Here is a 21,457-nt window from a genome sequence, read left to right on the forward strand (position 1 = left end):
CTGAACTTCTTAGCTGGTAAAACATCTGTGTTGAATCACCCAATAATAAAATGTGACATTCTATAGTTTTGTCTTATATTCATCTTTTAATCATATTTGTAAATGTCTCAATTTTGTCTTTATATATAAGTTTTCCCAATCAATTTTTTTTTTACATTTCTTTTCAGGTTTGAGAATGTTGATACATGTTGTTGTTTTTCAGGTGCATCAAACCCAATGACAAGAAAGCAGCCCACGTTTTCACAGACTCACTAGTGTGTCACCAGGTGCGCTACTTGGGTCTGATGGAGAATGTACGCGTAAGAAGGTCTGGTTATGCTTTCCGCCAGTCCTACGAGCCCTGTCTGGAGCGCTACAAGATGCTCTGCAAGCAGACCTGGCCCCGCTGGAAGGGCCCAGCCAGGTTAGACCATCAATGATCCTGTGTTTTTGTGTTGTTTTAAAGAACTCTTCTTCTGGCTTCACTGTTTTTCTGAACATGTTGTTCAGCTGATGTCATTATACTGTCATCACATTTGAGATTAAGCAATTCTTTAAGTGACTGTACCTCCACCTGCATGACCTTTTTTATACTGATTCTTAGATATTTAAACATGCTGTTTCTTGTCTTAAATCTCCCTCCATTCCTTTCAGGTTTAACAGCTTTTTTTATTATTTACTTCTATCTGATGGCAAACATGCCAAGACAGAATTGGGCATCATAACTATGTCACTTCTGGACACTGAGTCATTTCACTAAATTTTGATAGGACAATCTTTATTGTTCATGGAGATTGAGATCTTGCATTGGAATGTTGTTATCATCTCTATGCCGACAGTGGTTAGACTGTGTTTTACTTTTCATTCAGATCACTCAAACACTGTGTTATCACTCACATGGTGCATGTTTCTGTGCTAAATCATACTTTTGTTGCTGTCTGTTCGGTGATGTGGGTATATTCAGTCCACAGTCTAAAACTGCACTCAAAATAACAGTTTTCTTTAAACCTGGTAATATTAATAAATATTCTGCACTATTTGCAATCTTGAACGTGTGTAGATTTGTCAGAGTGTGACACTAACAGTGCCAAGGTTGTGGGTTCAATTCCCAGAGAATAAGCATATTAGCAAAATATATAACTAGAAGTTGTTTGCATAAAAGCATCTTCCAAAAGCATATTAAAAAATGAAACACTTTGGCACCCTTGTCAGCTCAAGTGTGTCTCTTTTAAAAGATCAGGTGATATTTTTTTTTTTTTTAATACTCAAATTGTTATTGTTCAGCAGCATTTTCACTAGTGATCTCAGACTTTTGGACGTACCAAATAAACTTTTTGTAAATGGCATGGTTGACTGACTTCTGTTTTCTGTGACATGAACTGTTTTCTTATCAGGGAGGGTGTGGAAGTTTTCCTGAAAGGTCTGCAGGTTCCTGCTGAGGAATTTGCCTACGGACGTTCAAAGATCTTCATCAGGAACCCAAGAACGGTGAGTGAGTGACTGCCCTAAAGATCATTGATTGTGATCTTGATGCAGTGTTCCTTGTGAGAAACATGGTGAATAAATCATTTGGCTCCTTTCCAGTTCCAGCATGGTGGATGGCTTGGATTTGTAAGTTTGATATATGGAATCAAAAGGCCAGTCGAAGTATTATGTGTGGTCTCTTAAGGGTTTTGCAAGGCTTTTCAAGCAGGAAGTCATGTTCCTTCAGGCTTCTCTTGTGTAATTAGTAGCAATCGCCCTCATGAAAGAAAGAAACGCAAACAGGCAGTCACACGTGGTTTCACTTATCCCCCCTCCACTGTTTGTCAGTTTGCATGGGAAACGAGACTCCAGCTGAGAAATTCCAGAGGACCCCATGAAACCCCTGTATTGAGGCCTGGGCGTCAGTCACCAATCTAGCACTGTTGAGCATTTATCTTATCCTTGTCCATTCCTCCTGCATAATCTCCCATCTCCAGATGTGTGTTCAAAGCCAGTGGATGACTTCTGCCCAGCCTTAATGTAGTCTAGTCATCTTTCACCTCTTTTCCACTAAAGTGTTGTTGGTGCCAAAGCCGGTGCTTGGACAAGGGATCTACAAACTCGCTCACCTGTATTTCCAGTGATGTGGGAGATTAACAATGATGTAATAGAATTTGTTTCCACATAACCTGGCCATAGACAAACAGCACATCACAATCTTTGGATACGAGTCTAAAAGTGCGGCCACATTTATCGTTGCTCAGTGAAATTTTGCAGGCATAATTCAGTCATTTCAACAGCAATCCGGACAATCCTGACAATGAAAAGTTCTCCACACAGATTTTTCTCACGTTCAAGCTGTTCACACAAATTCACTTTGTTGACCAACAAAAAGCTGCTTGATTTGAAAATGGCTTCTTTGTCAGCTGTGCTTTATACATCACTACACTATTGCCAGTGGACATATTTTGCCGCAAAATTGAGCAATTTACAATAATGTGACCACACCTTTACTCCAGGATTTGAGAACTTATTTAACCATTTGTTGAACTCATTTATTCCAGTTTATTGATTACAATGTAAGGGAACTAGTTTAGTTTTATGTTTGAGTTGTTGCTGTTGGCCTCTGACATCAGCAATTATTGGTTCAAGAAACCCAGCTGCGGGGGATCACGTGACGTTTTCATGAGCCAAGACGCACATTAGCCAAGCTCCGTGTATGTAACCTGTGTTTTACTGTCGTTCGACTTTTCTTACATTTGGGGTAGTTTTTTTAGTTTGTCGTTGGTCTGGATATGTCACACAGTCATCCTCACCAATTAAGAAGAAAACAAAACCCGCAGCTGCGGCGGGCCAAGCAGACAATATGGCGATCGCTATAAAGCGATTTGAGGACATTTTGAAGGCTGAATTAGCAGCAATGCGCACCGAATTCGCCTCACATTACTACAATCCAGAATATATGCTCTAAAGTTGACTTTTTAATCGGGGAACAGAGAGAGCAGAAAAAAGTGATCAACGAACACACTGGGCATCTCGATGCCCTCGAACAACAAGTGATTGATATACAGGACCGCAGCAGACACCGTAATCTCCGCCTGCTGGGACTACCTGAAGGGGCCGAGAGATGACCCGATTGGTTTTCTGAAACAATCACTGCCGATTTGGATCCCATTGCGTGCGGGCAAAGATATTGAGATTGAATATGCACAACGAGTTTACTCCAGAGCTTCAATGGATCACTCCAAACCGCGAGTGTTTCTCTTCAAACTGTTACGCTACAACAACAGAAATTTGATCCTTAATGAAGCAAGACGATCCTGTGAAAGCAAATGACGGTGCGATGTTGAGCTTCTCCCCCGATGGCAAAGAAGCGGAGTTCCTTCAACACAATACGGAAGGAATTGAAAGAGGCAGGACTGAAGACCTTTCTTCAGTATCCAGCTATTCTGAAGATCGTCATGAAACACGGCGAGACCAAACTAATGCACTCAACGGACGAGGCGCGTCAATTCCTGTGCTCCATTCCCGCTCCTCATTCTCCCGGGATGGACGTGGCATAAGGGTTTGATAATACCGAGTGGCTCGACTTTTGATTTACTGATCTAGAACTTCATGTGACAATCATCTACTGGCAGTTCTTCATGCAAGCTAGGACACTTGGTATCACTAATGTACTGTTTTCAATGTACATGATGGTAATGGCTGTCAAGTTAATGTCACTGACTAAAACGGGAGGGCGGCAGGCTGGGGTTTTCAATCCAGTCTGTAAAAGTTTTATGGGGTGGGTTTTCTTTAGGTTAATGGGTTTTTAAAGGCAGACTTGAGAGAATTCATTTGCAGTGGTATTACGTTGTCTCATTTGTTCAGTTCACTTATTTGTTTGATTGTAATGACTGAAATTAATATACTACGTTGTAATGTCAATGGTTTAAATAGCTCCCATAAACATACAGGTTTTTTAGAACTATTCCAACGAAAAAAGGTTGACATTGCTTTAATCCAGGAAGCTCATTTGTGGAAGGATGATGTTCATAGATGCAATAATAAATATTACGAGGTGATCTCTCTTGCTGCGACTGCCATTAAAACTAAAGGTGTTTTGATAATTGTTAGAAAAAATTAACAATTTTACACAGAAATGGTGATAATGCTGACAGAATAGTCTGTAAATCCCTTGTGAAAAGTAATTCTCCCCACTGATAATTCTGTTATTTCTGCTTCAGTTATTTACTCTCTTCTCCTTTATACAATCATACAAACCATTATCCATAACAACTAACTGCTCTAAGAATATCAATGGTGACTTACAAACTTTATTTGCTGATCAAATTTGGGAGACAATCACATCATCCTCAAGGGACTCGGGTCATTGGATGATCCATTGGAAAGTGCTGCATGGACATTGTCCATCCCCATTGAAGCACTTCTGTATACATGTGTCACCTTCCCCATATTCCAGTTTGTGGCACTCGGTGCATTTTTGCATTCTTTCTTCTGGGAGTGCTCTGCACTTTCTCTTTCCTGATCTCAGTTTGCTTGTGACGTGTCATTCCTATTGAAAAAGGATGTGGTTTTGACTCCGGATCTAATCTTCTTGGATGGCTTTTCTGGATTGGCTCTATCTCCACAACAAAGGAACTTACTTTTAACTGCTCTCACTGCTGCATGCTTTTTACATTGTTGAATCTTTTGTTTCTTCCTTTTGATGTATAATTTATGCATTCATGTATATTAGTTATTTTTCAGTTTGCCTTTAAATAAAATAAAATAATTGTTCACAAATTAAAAGAAACCCAGCTGCTTTAAAAGGGTAAGAGGAGCCAAGTTTTCTTGCCCAGAACCACCTTTCTGTGCTGAAAGCTCCAGATAGGTCTAATGTGTGGAAGGTGGGAAAGGAGTAAACTATAGCTCTATAACTATATAAATTTTGTTCAGACCAATTTGGCAGACACTGTCAACAGCTACTTAATACCAGAGGTTGCTAGTCCCACTATGGCTGGAATTTATTTTGCTGGTCTTGGCGATCATCATCATCAGAATCCTGTGGAATATAAAAAGGACATCATGTGGTCTCACAAAAGTTCTCTATATCAAATGTGTGGCTCTCACGGTCTTATCCTTGGGAATTTGATCATGTATCTTGCTTGCTCACACTGCTCACAAATCTGATTTGTTTTTCAAATATGATCTTGTTCAAATCTGAGACTGACTGTCTGCACTATCATTTTGCAAGTGATGAAATCTGATCCGTTCATTCATACAGTGTTTATCTACATCAGCTGCTAAAGTAATGACGTAGCTATCAGCACAATGCCAACAGCTGAAAGTATGGAAAGAGAAGACGGAAACCTTTTTTTTTTTTTTGTGTGTGTGTGTTATATAAATGTCTTTGCTCTTGTCCACCATGACGTATCAGTGCGGTGCTGAGATGCATCAGCAATAAAGGAAGTTTTATACTTAATATTAATGCATATGTTGTGTTTGAAACTGAATGGAGATGTGGATATGGGTGTGGTTTATATCAGGTTTGTAAAAGGCTGATTTTGTGTTTGATACTGATTTCTCCAAACCCCTTTTTTTCTTCAGCTCTTCTTCTTGGAAGAGAAGAGGAGGCAGTGCCTAGAGGATCTGGCAACACTCATCCAGAAGATCTACCGTGGTTGGAAGTGCCGCACTCACTTTCTCCTGTTGAAGAAGAGCCAGGTGGTGGTGGCCGCCTGGTACCGAAGATTTGCGGTTAGCAACATTCACTGCACCTGCCACAGAAAACATTCATTGTTTCTGGGATCAAGAGGCAGAACTTTTTTAAAAGTCAAAATTGCTGGTTGTTCTTGATTGCAGCAACAAAAGAAGTACCAGAACATCAGATCCTCTGCCTTAGTGGTTCAGTCATTCATCAGAGGATGGAAGGTTGGTTTCAGGTGCACTGCATGTCATTTCCTTTAGCAAACAAAGGGCTTTCCTCACTGTGTAACCCCCTTTTCATAGGCCCGGAAGCTTCTGCGTGAGCTGAAACACAAGAAGCGGTGCGAAGAGGCTGTCACAACTATTTCTGCCTACTGGCATGGAACACAGGTACTGAACACAGTTTCTTCTTGAAAAAGGATATGGTGAATTGTCGGTTAGATTTTCAATGCTGGAGCTTCTCCACTGCTTTTGCTCTGTTTTTCTCCTTAAGTCCTAATTTCACTTCTGCTTTTGATGTGACTTAGTCTTTTCAATCACTCTCTTCTTTTCACATTTCTGACTTTAACCTTTGCCATCCTGTCTCTGCTTCCACGTGGCCCTCCTCGGCTAACATCCGCAGGCTCGCTGGGAACTGCGGCGTCTTAAGGAGGAGGCACGGAATAAACACGCCATGTCTGTCATTTGGGCAGCTTGGCTTGGAACTAAGGTATTTAACGAGCCTGTCAAACGTAGTCATCTCCCATCCCGCCTCACCCAAGCTGTGAATGACATCCCTTTTGTTTGCTTTGACTAACTGTTTTATCATCTTGTAGGTAGCATCTTATGAGAAATAATCGGGAAATACTAACATATTGTTCTTTTGCTGACATTGTGGTGGCAGATGGTGAAACATCTGTTCCGAAGTATGAAAACGTGTATGAATTTGAGTGCATGTATGAATCTTATGTTCTTAAAACTAACCGATTTCAATTTCTACCTCATAACCCTGAACAATATTGAAATGCTTTTTTGTGTGCATTTTAGATATATGTTTCTGCTTTCATGTTTTAAAGTTTCAAGACTATACTGACTTTATTCTACTGCACTTTTTTTTTTTTTACTTTCATGACATTCATTATCTTTGACTTTATAATAACTTTTTACAACCTCAGGTTCAGCCAGAGCTGATTAGTTTTGAATTTGAATGGTATTTGCCACACCCTAATTGTGATTTATAACAAAAGTTTGAGGAATGAGTCACTCAACAGAAATGTAATAAGTCCAACAAAATGACACAAGTGCTGAAACAAAACATGGGAAATTACGTCATTACTTTGGGCTAACTATGCCGATGCAGAATCAATCTAAACCACAAATTACCTGATTTTTTATTTTCTTTTACATGACAATTATTAGACATATTTCTAAAACAGAGGGAGAATAAACAGCCATCACGACAGATTTAAATTGTGAGAGAGTACCACAAAATATCCATTCATAGCAGCATAATAAAAAACTATTTTGAAATTAAAATGGAAATAGATGTAATATTTTGAGCTGTTTTCTAACAATAAATATAAAACAGATTTTTTTTTTTTTTTTTTTTCCCCACCATTAATTGAACTGAATTCTGAACTCTGATAAATACACCTACCAGCTGTTATCTCGTAGCAAGCCATTTGTTTTTAAATAGTGACTGATGTCTGTCCTGGCTGCCTATGTGGTTATTCTCAGAGTCTCACAATTGAAACAATAAAAGACGTGGCCAATATGCTGATATAAATGTTAACAGGACAAGGCACGATGAAGGTCAGTTTAGTCATTTGAATGTTACATTAATAGGGCTGATAAGCAAGAATGACAAGTTACTGTCTCTCTGAAATGTCCTGATTTACAACAGTCTTGTCTTGTCTTTAACGTCTGTTCTTAATACCTTTCCACCATCCTCTTAATTTTCTTTTAAAAAAATGCCACACTGAACAGGCTCGGAGAGAACTGCGGCGCTTAAAGCATGAAGCTCGCAGTAAACAGGCCGTGTCTGTCATTTGGGCCTGCTGGCAAGGAACTAAGGTATTCACCGCTACGTCTGTGTGGCATCCCATCCTCCATTTAACCCATCTCACACCTCCATATGTACCTGAGGTGGATCATGACCCATGTTCCCTGAGTTCATCCCATCCGTTGTGCATGCCGACACATTCAGGACATCACAGCATGAATCATATTTGCATTGTAGCCAATTGTAAAAATAAGATGAATGAGATGGCAGAGGATGGGAACCGGGAGAGCAGGGTCGGCGTGTCTTGCGTTGGGGGCAGAACTGAATGCGATCTTTTAAGCCTCTTTCCTCTGACTGCCGATGGAATAAAGCTCATCCAGACGGGCACCCTGTAGGCCGATTCCCACACAGCAGGCTGGCATCACAGCTGGTACGACCTCTGTCCATACCAAGTGCCCCATTTTATTAAGCACTCTCTAGGAGTGGGTCTGGACCCCATGTGTTTGGTCATATCTTACAATATTCAGTAAGGGCATAAATCAGGGATATGCACATTTTTGTAGCAAGGTTTTTTGTTAGTTTTACAGAAAACTGTAAGATATTAATATAAATAAATGTATAGTTTTTTTTCTTAGTTTTTTGTTTGTTTTTACTTTAATATTTAGGCTTTCAAAGTTTTATAATTTACAAAGTATCGTAGACTAAAAAGATTTTAAATTTATTTTAGTTGTAATTAATTGTATTATTTTATATAGATTTTTAATTATTTTTTGAGATTACAATAAAAGTTTTTACAATGTTTTTCTTTTGTTTTCATTCACAACAATAACCATAGACAGTTTCATATCTTGGGTGGCCTTTTTTGTAGAAAAGCAAACTAATTAAGATTCAGTCAATTAAATGGCCTGATAAAGTTGTAATATGGTTTTAATGTGTTTAACCAAAAACCCCAGATAGCCTTGGACGAGCCTTGTATGTTTATGCCAGTGTCATGATGGACCAGTTAGTTATGAAAATATCCTGATTAGTATAAAAGGAAATATGGTTTGATGAATTGCGAAACCTAAATTTATCTGATTATCAATTAAATATAAATATATTACGTACGTTTTAGACCCTGTCTGAAACCAATGCTGTGACATATAATTGATGCACTTGCCTGTCACCATTTTGGTTAATTATAACACAAGCATTTTGATTGCCTGAGTAACCTCATGGCAGGCTGGATTTTGCCTGTGGGCTGGACGTTGAGTCTCCCTGGTGTAGTTTTTATCCTATAGATGAGAAAAGTCATCTCATTCCATCTACAAGCCCGTGTGAACTTCTCTTTGCATGTTGGGATTGCACTGCACTGCTGTTTCCTCCCACCCAATCTGAGTGGCCTTTGCCTTGTTGAGGTTGATGTGACTTGTTTTACTGTGTGTTTGTGTGTTGTGCGCATTTAAGAGAGCAGTTGTACTATTACTTTTTTTTATTGCTCTTTTTCCCTTCTTCTTGCTCATATTTTGTTAACCCCATGAAAAGAAATGTGCTCTCCACAGGAAAACCTCAACAATGTCCATCTGTCTTAACCAACAGCAAACACAGTTTCTTTACCAGCCAGTAATATTGTGTGATGTGTGCCTATCTGTGGACCTGGTGTTATGCTGCTCCTTCTCGCTCCGCTTTTTACAAATATTTTCTCTCCTTTCTGCATTCATCCCCTTCTTCCTCCCTCTTTCACAGGCACGTAGAGAGCTCAAACGCTTGAAGGAGGAAGCCAGGCGTAAGCACGCCGTTGCTGTCATTTGGGCCTACTGGTTGGGACTACAGGTATCTTCCAACCATTTGCCAGGCATGAGTAGGAAGCGTGCACATAACCAAGCATCTCTGTCGCATTAAACCAGCTTCTTTGCTATGAACTAACAATATAATCTAACCCCAGAGTTCAGTTCCACAGGTCCATTAGCATCCAAGGCAGTGATGCACATTAGTGTTGTCATAAGCGAGGGCAAAGTAAGGCTTTAGATACTGGATGTGTCTCCATAATGCAGAATCAAATCTGTTTTCATAATCCAGGGTTTTAGAAAAGCTTCCTCTGGAGAGATCGGAGGCAGATGCTTTTCCTTCTGTATTCCTAAAACTGGCACTGGGCAAAATAGCTGTCAGTATGACACTGCACAGGCTGTCTGATGATACGTCTGTGTTTGTCAGGGGCTGTTAAGGTCAGTGGGTGTTTTGCACATGTCTATGGGACCATTCTTTAAAATTTAATTTGTAATTTATGAAACAGATTGATCACTGATGCTGATTGGTCAATGCAGTGTTGACATGCATATATGAAAAAAGTACTAATGGTAATTATAAAATAACTTTTTGAAGCTAACACTATAAAATTTATCTAACTGGTCTACTATTCTTTAAATAAATAAATATATACTTAGGATGGTTATTTATATATATATACATATATACATACATATATACATATATATATATATATATATATGCATGCACGCACGCACGCACGCACACGCACACACGCACACATACACACATACAGTGCCCTCCAGAAGTATTGGAACAGTGAAGACAAAATTTCTCTGTTGACTGTGGAGTCAAGACATTTGCAAATATGATTAAAAGATGAATATGAGACAAAACTACAGAATGTCACATTTTATTATTAGCATAAGGCAGATATAAAAGATTAAAAGCTATTATTTAGTTGCAGATCCCTTGTGCACAATCACAGCAGTGAGTCTGTGACCCATAGACATCACCAGACTCTTGGTCTCATCCTTTGAAATACTTTTCTCAGTCTTTAATGCAGCCATTTCCAATTGTTGCTTGTTTTAGGGAGTTTCTGCCTTTACTCTCCTCTTCAGCTGGTGAAATTCATGTTCAATCAGATTTAAATCTGGAGATTGACTTGGGCAATCTAAGACTTTCCATATCTTTGCCCTTATAAATTCCTTGACTGAACTGGCAGGGTGTTTTGGGTCATTGTCCTGATGCAATATGAAGCACTTCCCAAAGAATCTGGTGGCATTTTCTTGAATATTGGTAGGCAAGATGGTTTTGTACCCTTCCAAATTCATTCTGCTACTGTCATCATACATTAAGTCATCAGTAATGTTGAGAGGGCCTGTTCCAGAGGCAGTCATGCATACCCATGCCATGACACCACCTCCACCATGTTTTACAGATGAGGCTGTATGCTTGGGATCATTACAGTTCCCTTTTTTTCTCCACATTTTTGTTTTCCCATCAGTTAGATGAAGGTTCATATTTGTCTCATCGGTCCATAAACACAGTTCCAAAACTCTTCTGGCTCACCTTTGTGCTTTTTTGCAAACTCTAATCTTGCCTTTCTATTTTTGGTGCTGGTCAGAGGTTTGCATCTTGCTGTATAGCATCTGTAATTCTGTGTCAAAGTCTCCTGAGGACAGTAGATTGTCAGAGCATCACCCCAGCTTTCTGGAAGTTGCTGGTGATTTTACAGACACGTCTTTTAGGATTCAGTTTCACAGCTTTTATGATTTGTCTGTCATCAACTACTGTTGTTTTTCTCAGCCGATCAGGTAGTTGTTGGTTGCTGGTGGTTTCCAAACTCTTGATTTCTCCGTGCCCTTTGTTTTTGCTATAGCTTTATCTGACTTCCTCTTTTCTTTTAGCATCCAAATTGTTTGCTTTTCTCTCAAAGTCAGCTCCCTCATCTTCATCCTGGTTTGTGGGTGTCGTCATTGAATGCAAGATTCAGAATACAGAAGTAATGGATATAACTGATACAACACATTCCCCGCTTTTAATATCTGAAAAATTAATGCAACAGGACACAGCTGATCACTTAGAAAGACCTGTGAGGCAACTGTCCCAATACTTATGTTCACATCAGAAAGAGGGATGAAACTCTAAAAGTGCTGAACTTCATAGCTGGTAAAACATCTGTGTTGAATCACCCAATAATGTGACATTCTGTAGTTTTGTCTCATATTCATCTTTTAATCGTATTTGTAAATGTCTTGACTCCACAGCTAACAGAGCAATTTTGTCCTTAATGTTCCAACACTTTTGGAGGGCTGTGTGTGTGTGTGTGTGTGTGCGCATGTTTATGTGGTTTATGAGGACACAAATTTGTATAATGACATGGGTATGACAGAGGTATTACAATATGAAGGTGGTTTATGAGGACACTGCCTATGTCCCTGTAATTCAAAAGGCTTAAAAAACATACTAAATGGTGTTTTTTTTTTTTTTTTTTTGAAAATCTAAAAATGCACAAAGTCTCCTGTGAGGGCTAAGTTTAGGTGTAGGATTGGTGTAGGGCAATAGCACACACAGTTTGTTCAGTATAAAAACCATTACGCCTATGGAGAGTCCCCATAAACCACAAAAACCACACACACAGCGTGTGTGTGTGTGTGTATGTATACAAGAGATACGTATTGATTTTTTTGCAGGTTTTAAACCTAGTTTTGTCTTATTTTAAATCATTTTAAGAACAAAAATAACCATCCTAAGTAACTTTTTTAATTAAGTGCTCATTACCTTTAAATAGAGGGAAACTCTGACAAAAAGTCAACACTGTTTCTGCATAACAGACCATTATGACGTGATTTAAGGGAGCTGCCACGTGCAAAATGAGCTACAGGATAAGCCAGGCTTTATGCCCAAAGTCTGTCTTGCGAGATGACATCAATTTATTAATGACTAAAACTTTGCCCTAGTAGCCCAACACTGGGACAGCCATGTTTTCTGTCTGTTTCTGTGTGCCTGTCCTGTCTGCATGCTGCTCCTAACATTCTATTGACTTTTACAGAGATACTGTTGTTTTTGTTGTTGTTGTTTTATAAGTGTTTTTGCTATCATTACTGTTTTTTGTTTTTTTTTTCATGTAGGGGTCTTAGGGGCGACTTCTGCCTTTACGGGTTCTGTAAAGATAACGGTGTACTGTATGACTGGATCTCTCATTGTTTTGATCACAGCATCAGTTCTCTTGTGTCTTTGCTTTCCAGTGCGCTGCTCTTTAGGTGTTAAGACCCTGTTTGTCACAAACCACTTGTCTGTCCTGACAGTGTCCTGTCCCATTCCTGCTGTCATCACAAAACTCTTTCAATACAAAAAGTGACAAATTAAACACACTTTTTCACAGGTCCGTCGGGAATATAGGAAGTTCTTCAGAGCTAATGCTGGCAAGAAGATCTATGACTTCACCATCCAGAGAATTGTAAGTCACTTAAGTAGCTGATTTGCCTACAATTTTTTGCTAATCACCTAGTCATCAGGAAAAGTAGTCTTACTTGTTGGTGGAACACTGTTTACCATGTAAATCACTACAAGCTGTGCAGCATCAGGTCTTTGCAGTTTCTGGCGAGTCCATTTGATGGGAAAGCATTGCTTGTTTATTACATACTTTGTAAAGCCAAAAATCCTGCTTCACTTTTTCACTTTCATTTCAAATATGCTTGCCCCCACAACCAACTATACCAAGCTAGTGGCACACTGCTAAGTCCATGTATACAACAAGTGCAAATTAAAGGGATAGTTCACCCTAAAATAAAAATTCTGTCATTAATTACTCACACTCATGTCATTCCAAACCTGTAAGACCTTTGTTCATGTTGAGAACATAAATTAAGATATTTTTGATGAATTCCGAGAGCTCTCTGACCCTCCCATAGACAGCAAGGATCCTAACACGATCAAGGCTTGGAAACATAGCAAGGACATCATTAAAATAATGCATGTGACATCAGTGGTTCAACCGTAATTTCAAGAAGCTACAAGAATACATTTTGTGTGCAAAGAAAATAAAAAAATAAGGGCTTTATTCAACAATTTGTCTCCTCCGCGTCACCCTTGCACTCACCCACTGCTCTGGGTGTGTATTCACGGTGTGTGTGCTTACGCGGATACATTGTTTATGTATGTGATACTCTCCAAAATGGCACCAGGCTGACATGGAGGAGACGAATTGTTGAGAGAGAGAGCTCTCGGAATTCATCCAAAATATTTTAATTTGGGTTCCGAAGATAAATGAAGGTCTTGCAGGTTTGGAACAACGTGAGTGTGAGTAATTAATGACAACATTTTTTTTTTTTGGTGAACTATCCCTTTAAGTTATGTCTTTTACATCTAGTTCACTTGATCTATCCCAACGCATTAATTAGTGCAATAAGAAACCAATTAGTAGTTGGTGCTACCACTAGGAAATGATTTCTGACACATTCTCTACCTTTCATCATTCTCCCGAGAAGAAAGAAAATACTCCCATAAGGGACTAATGTGAGTTTTTGTGTACAGATGCAGAAGTACTTCATGGGCTTGAAGAAAAAGATGCCTTCCATGTCACCAGTGGACAAAAGCTGGCCAGCTCGCCCCTACGGTTTCCTGGATGGGACACATCAAGAGCTCAGGAGGATTTTCCATCTGTGGAGGGTTTGTGCCTACATCTATATATATATATATATATATATATAAATATATATATCAAATTAACTGTTAAGACCTTTGTAATATCTGGTTTTAAATAAATCTATCCTTATGGTGTCCTTCAATTAGTGTAAGAAATACCGCAGCCAGTTTACACAAGAGAAGAAGGCTACCTATGAGGAGAAGCTTGCCGCTAGTGAACTCTTCAAAGACAAGAAGGCCTTGTATCCTAGCAGGTACGGAAAAAAAATAATTCACCCAAGTTCCTTTTTGTACGTTTACTATATAATTTTTTTTTTATTGATATAACACACATCTTCTGCTTTACAGTGTGGGGCAGCCTTTCAAAGGAGACTATGTGGAGATAACCAAAAACCCAAAGTACCAGAAGCTCAACAGCTTGGTAGAGGATAAAGTTCTGCTAGCAGATGTGGTCAGTAAAATCAACCGTGCCAATGGCAAGGTAAGGACAATTAGCTCTGTGCCAGTAGAATTTACTGTATGACAGATAAATGACTGACATTCCAATGTGCCAATCAAATCGCTGTACTGATAAGATGTTGTTGACCGTCATTTTGACCATCAATCATACTGAACTCTCTGTAACATACAAACCTCTTTTTTTCGACAAATTCCCAAAGTTATGGTTAAACAGGTGTTACGGTACATGTAATTTGGATAGTAGTCTAGTGAATGGGGTTTTGTTTGTTCCATTCCCTGAACCTGTGAGTAATCATGACAAATACAAGTGCTGGATCAGACTTTACCGTAGACAGCATGAACTTGCAAATTTTGAATGTTCTTCCAAAGGCAAAACATGTCTATGTTTGCATTGTAAGGTCAGTTTAGGTCCTTTCATCCTAAACGTTACCTTTAAAGACAACTTCTTCATTTTTAGGGAGCTCCAAGAATTTTCCTCCTGACCAAGAAGAGCTTGGTTCTGGCTGATCAGAAGACGGGCCAGGTGAAGGCCAGCGTTCCCCTGCTGGACCTCAGCAGTGTTTCTGTGAGCACACAGAGCGATGGCTTTTTCGCCCTCAAGCTCAAAGAGGTATGACATACAATAATTCTCTCATGTAGGGCACCATGTGAGTCAGGACCACTATTGAACATGATCTCTCTTTAGGGTTCTACATCTGCAGCCAAAGGTGACTTCCTGCTGAGCAGTGATCGACTGATTGAGATCATCACCAAACTTCATTGCATTGGTGCTGCTTCAGCTGACAGAAACCAGATCAATATCGATATTTCAGATGAGTAAGTGTCCAACATTTCTGTGTATCTTGTTTCCTCAGTATCACTATTGTGGCTTAACTTACTTTTATTGTAATCTCTTCCCTTTCAGGTTCTTAGTGCAGTTCAAGCAGGACAAAGTGTGTGTAAAATTCATCCAGGGTACACCAAAGAACGGCAACGGTGTTGCCTGTAAACGTAAAAACAACCGTCTTCTGGAAGTGTCTGTTCCGTCACCATAAGGAGCGATCGACTCGGCCCACTGAGTGGTGTCGTCTCTGAGATTCTTCACTCTCCCCCAATCTCGTAATGATCGTGCATTTATGTTGATCCTGTCATTTCTGATTCTAAATAGTCAAATCAACAGGTTTTTGGCACCTAAAGAATTTACTGCTTCCCTGCTTTTAACAGTGGGGTGAAAGTCCATCATTCTGTCTTCCCAATTTATGGGACTGATCAGAACTAGTCTTTAATTTAAATAATAATAATAACCATTATGATTACAGTGAAATACTTTGAGGCTGGTAATGGCCGAAGATTCACTTGGTGAATCTCACCTCATGCTCTACTCAGCAATAGCCATGTCTCTGAACCATTGTGTTTGCATGAGCCTCTTGCTGGGAGAAACTTTGTAAATAGAGATGCTGAAAGGTATTGTTGGATGTTGAAAAGCTACAAAATTTAAGATTGCACTTTTTCACTAGGGTGGTGGTCAGGAAAGACTGGTTGGTTGGTTTGTTTATTTTTCTGTTCTATACTCATCGTGTGTTTCTAGTATAGAACAGTCATTTATTGAAAAAAAAATAAAAATACTTATCTGACTTTTGCCGAATGATAAGGCATTTTGCGATCCAAAACCTTGTGCCATTTTGCTGTTCCTCCCCAGGAGAAAAACATTATCTTGTATACGTTATAGTGCAGACACTTTCTTATTTATAAGCCAGATAATAATTATTCTTTTCAGTTTCATGATAAATACCAAACAATATAATTTTAAATCCTGCTTTTTCACATGTATTATGTTTATAAATGCTTGCTTAATTCATTACATAATTAAATCAGGGTATTATCATGAAAACCTCTTCCCCAGTTTTAGCATGTCACTGAAATGCGATGTACTATACCTGCATCATTCATATATATTCATGCAGGGCATCATTTGAATTCATGGGGTCCAAATACCAATCATGGCCCTGCATTTATGATGGAATCTCCAGTGCTGTAAAGATCTTCTCACATCTGGATTGACTTAGACCAGTAGTCAAGACAACTGGTGAGCGCTTGTTTCAGAAGGCCTCACAAAAAAAAAAAAAAACTGATGCTAACAACCTGAACGCTGGTACGATCTTTGCCAAGTCCGCTTCAGTCAGTCCTTTTACTTAAAGCTGCATGTATATGAGCTGTAGAATTTGTGTGGACCTTGTGTGGAAGGAGGCTAATAATAGTAGGTGATATGTGTAGTCCTATAGCTGTTTCTTGGCAAAATCTATATGCTTTTTTTGCCACTGGAATGTGGGCTGCATCATTTTATTTTTGGCTCGCTCACATCTGCTAATAATAAATGCAGTGTTTTAAGTTCTGACCCACATTTTTAGTTTTTTTAAAGAGTGCAAACAGCCATGCATTCTTGGGACGCAAGGCAAACAATACACTATGCTTAAGTATATGTTGTTTACCAAGATCGTGGATGATGACTTTTTTCAGTCGTATTTAATGTGATATTTTCTTGCATTGTTTTAGTGGACATTTTTTTTACTCCTGAACTTCTGAAGACAAGGCCTGCCAAAATAACTTCTCTGCTTCTGTTTCAGTTCCACAATGCTTTTTGATATGTTTTTGTAATTTTACAGTAAAAGTATAGCTAGAGTTTAGGGGAGTGGATTATCATGATCTTCAGTACGGGACATTTGTGGAAGCTGAATTACTTTATCTAGAATTCTTCATAGTGTCCGTCTTTCATGCAGTAAGCTCTTGGTTCTCCTCCTCTTCCATGTCAGGAGTTGGAATTGAAAGAGAGGGAAATAATTGTATGCATTGTTGTGTGCCTAAATGTAACCTGTTCTGAAAGACATGGAAATATTTCATTAAATACTAAGTGTAATAAATGACAAGTAATTTTTTTTTTTTTTTTTTTATTAAATCAATAAATAAATGACTTTGGATAATCAGTGTGGTTTCTTGATTTGATAGTGTTCTGACAAAGATGAGTGAATCAATGTAGAATGTTCAAAATTGTTTTGTTTGTATATCAGTAACGTTTCACATTTCTCAGTGTGAACAGCTGTTCATACAATTATTTATCTTATTTTTTTATAAAATATAAATTATATATTTTGTAAAATATAAATTGTTGATTGTAAATTCCTAATATATAATCTGTATTAGTAAGTAAATAAGACACATGAATGCACCAAAGTAGCCATGCAGTATGAGCATTTTTCTCAGGCTCTCATGTATAGGTTCAGTAATTTCACTTTAAAGGCAATGAATAGGTTATTTTCATTGGCATTAAAGTGAAATAATTGAGCCTACACAGGAGAGCTTGAGAAAAATGCTTATTTTAGAGGAAAATTTCAGATGGCACTTAGAGGCTTTTGCATCTGAACTCTTCATATATATATATATATATATATATATATATATATATATATATATATATATATATTAGGTAGATATATATGTATATCTATCTCTCTCTCTATATATATATATATATATATATATATAAATATATATATATATACAGTGGGTACGGAAAGTATTCAGACCCCAGAATTTTTCACTCTTTGTTATATTGCAGCCATTTGCTAAAATCATTTAAGTTCATTTTTTTTCCTCGTTAATGTACACACAGCACCCCATATTGACAGAAAAACACAGAATTGTTGACATTTTTGCAGATTTATTAAAAAAGAAAAACTGAAATATCACATGGTCCTAAGTATTCAGACCCTTTGCTGTGACACTCATATATTTAACTCAGGTGCTGTCCATTTCTTCGGCTCATCCTTGAGATGGTTCTACACCTTCATTTGAGTCCAGCTGTGTTTGATTATACTGACTGGACTTAATTAGGAAAGCCACACACCTGTCTATATAAGACCTTACAGCTCACAGTGCATGTCAGAGCAAATGAGAATCATGAGGTCAAAGGAACTGCCTGAAGAGCTCAGAGACAGAATTGTGGCAAGGCACAGATCTGGCCAAGGTTACAAAAAAAATTCTGCTGCACTTAAGGTTCCTAAGAGCACAGTGGCCTCCATAATCCTTTATTGGATGACGTTTGGGATGACCAGAACCCTTCTTAGAGCTGGCCGTGCGGCCATACTGAGCTATCGGGGGAGAAGAGCCTTGGTGAGAGAGGTAAAGAAGAACCCAAAGATCACTGTGGCTGACCTCCAGAGATGCAGTTGGGAGATGGGAGAAAGTTGTAGAAAGTCAACCATCACTGCAGCCCTCTACCAGTCGGGGCTTTATGGCAGAGTGGCCCGACGGAAGCCTCTCCTCAGTGCAAGACACATGAAAGCCCGCATGGAGTTTGCTAAAAAACACCTGAAGATTCTCTGGTCTGATGAGACCAAGATATAACTTTTTGGCCTTAATTCTAAGCGGTATGTGTGGAGAAAACCAGGCACTGCTCATCACCTGTCCAATACAGTCCCAACAGTGAAGCATGGTGGTGGCAGCATCATGCTGTGGGGGTGTTTTTCAGCTGCAGGGACAGGACGACTGGTTGCAATCGAGGGAAAGCTGAATGCGGCCAAGTACAGGGATATCCTGGACGAAAACCTTCTCCAGAGTGCTCAGGACCTCAGACTGGGCCGAAGGTTTGCCTTCCAACAAGACAATGACCCTAAGCACACAGCTAAAATAACGAAGGAGTGGCTTCACAACAACTCCGTAACTGTTCTTGAATGGCCCAGCCAGAGCCCTGACTTAAACCCAATTGAGCATCTCTGGAGAGACCTAAAAATGGCTGTCCACCAACGTTTACCATCCAACCTGACAGAACTGGAGAGGATCTGCAAGGAGGAATGGCAGAGGATCCCCAAATCCAGGTGTGAAAAACTTGTTGCATCTTTCCCAAAAAGACTCATGGCTGTATTAGATCAAAAGGGTGCTTCTACTAAATACTGGGCAAAGGGTCTGAATACTTAGGACCATGTGATATTTCAGTTTTTCTTTTTAATCTGCAAAAATGTCAACAATTCTGTGTTTTTCTGTCAAAATGGGGTGCTGTGTGTACATTAATGAGGAAAAAAATGAACTTAAATGATTTTAGCAAATGGCTGCAATATAACAAAGAGTGAAAAATTGAATGGGGTCTGAATACTTTCCGTACCCACTGTATACATATGTCTAAATATATCAAGATTTTTTATTTGTCACCTGCATATAACCAGCAGTGAAATGTAGGTCAGGTCCGCTCCAAGGACAGTGCAATTATATAGAATACAAATATTAAGAAAAAGAAAAGTAGAAAAAATAAAAGCTAAAAAAATATAAATGTGCAGGTCAGTATGTTGTTGACTTAAATAGTAATAAAGAGGAATGTGCAAAAACGTTGTAAAGGGTATTTGAATAGCAGCAATATTAGGTAGAGGAAAATTATGAATAGCTTATTGATATAGTGATATTTACGTGGAGTCAAGTGATTTTATGACACAGAGATAGAGTTTAGGAGCCTGATGGCCTGGGGGAAGAAGCTCCTCCTAAGTCTCTCAGTTTTTGCCATCAGGCTACGGAAGCGCTTACCAGATGGAAGCAAAGTGAATAGACGGTTACCAGGGTGATTAGAGTCCTTGATGATTTTGACAGCTCTTTTTTTGCAGCGTTTGAGGTAGATGTCTTGCAGAGAGGGCAGAGCAGACCCTGACATGCGCTCAGCTAAGCGCACAACTCTCTGTAGTGCTTTGCAGTCCTGATTGGAGCTGTTCCATACCACACTGAGATGCACTGAGTCAATACACTTTCTATGGTCCCTGAATAGAAAGTTTTCAGGATTGCTGGTGAGACCCTGAATTTCCTCAGCTGTCGCAGATGGTACAGTCTTTGCCTGGCTTTCTTAACCTGTTTGGATGTGTGTAGTCCAAGTCAGGTTCTTTGAGATGATTACACCGAGGTACTTGAAGCTACTCACCCTCTCCACAGGGGTCCCACTGATCATAAGAGGAGTATCTATATCTATATAGATATAGACATATACATATGCACACATACACACACACACATATATATAAATAGATATACATATATATCTATAGATATAAATCTACATATATCTACCTAATATAAGAAAAAAATATATATATTTATTTATATATATATTAGGTAGATGTGTGTGTATATATATATATATATATATATATATATTAGGTAAATATATGTATGTATGTGTGTGCTGTCAAACGATTAATCGCATCCACAATAAAAGTTTTTGTTTACATTATATATGTATGTGTACTGTGTATATTTATTATGTATATATAAGACACACACATACAGTATATATTTTAAAGATATTTATGTTTATACATTTATATATTCATATGTATATGTGTGTATATATATATATATATACAGCCCTAAGACTTGCAAGAGCGGCTTCCAATTCTTCATTACTTATCTTGCTGGATCTGTCTGCTGCTTTTGATATGGTCAACCATTAGATCCTCTTGTCAACTCTATTGAGAAAGGGCATCTCAGGAACCGCACTCCAGTGGTTTGAGTCTTACCTCTGATAGGTCCTTCAAAGTATCTTGGAGAGGTGAGGTATCCAAGTCGCAACATCTAGCTACTGGGGTGCCTCAGGGCTCAGTTCTTGGACCACTTCTCTTTTCTGTCTACATGGCATCACTAGGTTCTGTCATTCAGAAACATGGCTTTTCATATCACTGCTATGCTGATGACACTCAACTCTACCTCTCATTCCATCCTGATGATCCAACGATAGCTGCTCGCATCTCAGCGTGTCTAACAGACATTTCTTGCTGGATGATGGACCATCACCTTCAACTCAACCTAGCTAAGACAGAACTGATTGTAGTTTCAGCTAACCCATCGTTTCATCACAATCTCACCTTCCAGTTACGCTCATCTTCCATTACTTCTTCAAAAACAGCCAGAAACCTTGGACTTGTGATTGATGATAAGCTGAATTTCTCAAACCACATTGCTAAAACTGGCCGGTCCTGCAGA

The 21,457-nt window shown here is 38.8% G+C and overlaps 1 protein-coding gene across 3 annotated transcripts in view; it reads left to right on the plus strand.

Annotated features, from left to right (window-relative positions):
- The window catches only part of LOC306877142 (unconventional myosin-Ib-like), an 87,134-nt gene extending 69,708 nt beyond the window's left edge, over positions 1–17,426 (plus strand). Inside the window, exons 18-31 of one of the 3 annotated variants that reach the window (XM_079428685.1) lie at positions 203–403; positions 1,374–1,467; positions 5,533–5,682; positions 5,788–5,856; positions 5,935–6,021; positions 6,254–6,340; positions 9,338–9,424; positions 12,747–12,821; positions 13,898–14,032; positions 14,156–14,262; positions 14,357–14,489; positions 14,925–15,077; positions 15,153–15,283; positions 15,372–17,426. In XM_079428685.1, the coding sequence (XP_079284811.1) occupies positions 203–403; positions 1,374–1,467; positions 5,533–5,682; positions 5,788–5,856; positions 5,935–6,021; positions 6,254–6,340; positions 9,338–9,424; positions 12,747–12,821; positions 13,898–14,032; positions 14,156–14,262; positions 14,357–14,489; positions 14,925–15,077; positions 15,153–15,283; positions 15,372–15,501 (1,639 nt within the window). In that variant the 3' untranslated portion in view covers positions 15,502–17,426. The remainder of the gene's footprint in view (positions 1–202; positions 404–1,373; positions 1,468–5,532; positions 5,683–5,787; positions 5,857–5,934; positions 6,022–6,253; positions 6,341–9,337; positions 9,425–12,746; positions 12,822–13,897; positions 14,033–14,155; positions 14,263–14,356; positions 14,490–14,924; positions 15,078–15,152; positions 15,284–15,371) is intronic. The other 2 variants (XM_079428686.1, XM_079428687.1) reach the window with 2 other exon arrangements.
- Positions 17,427–21,457: the final 4,031 nt, after the last annotated feature.

The sequence above is a fragment of the Barbus barbus genome (genome assembly GCF_936440315.1).
Source record: "Barbus barbus genome assembly, chromosome: 11".
In the NCBI taxonomy this organism is placed as follows: Eukaryota; Metazoa; Chordata; class Actinopteri; order Cypriniformes; family Cyprinidae; genus Barbus; species Barbus barbus.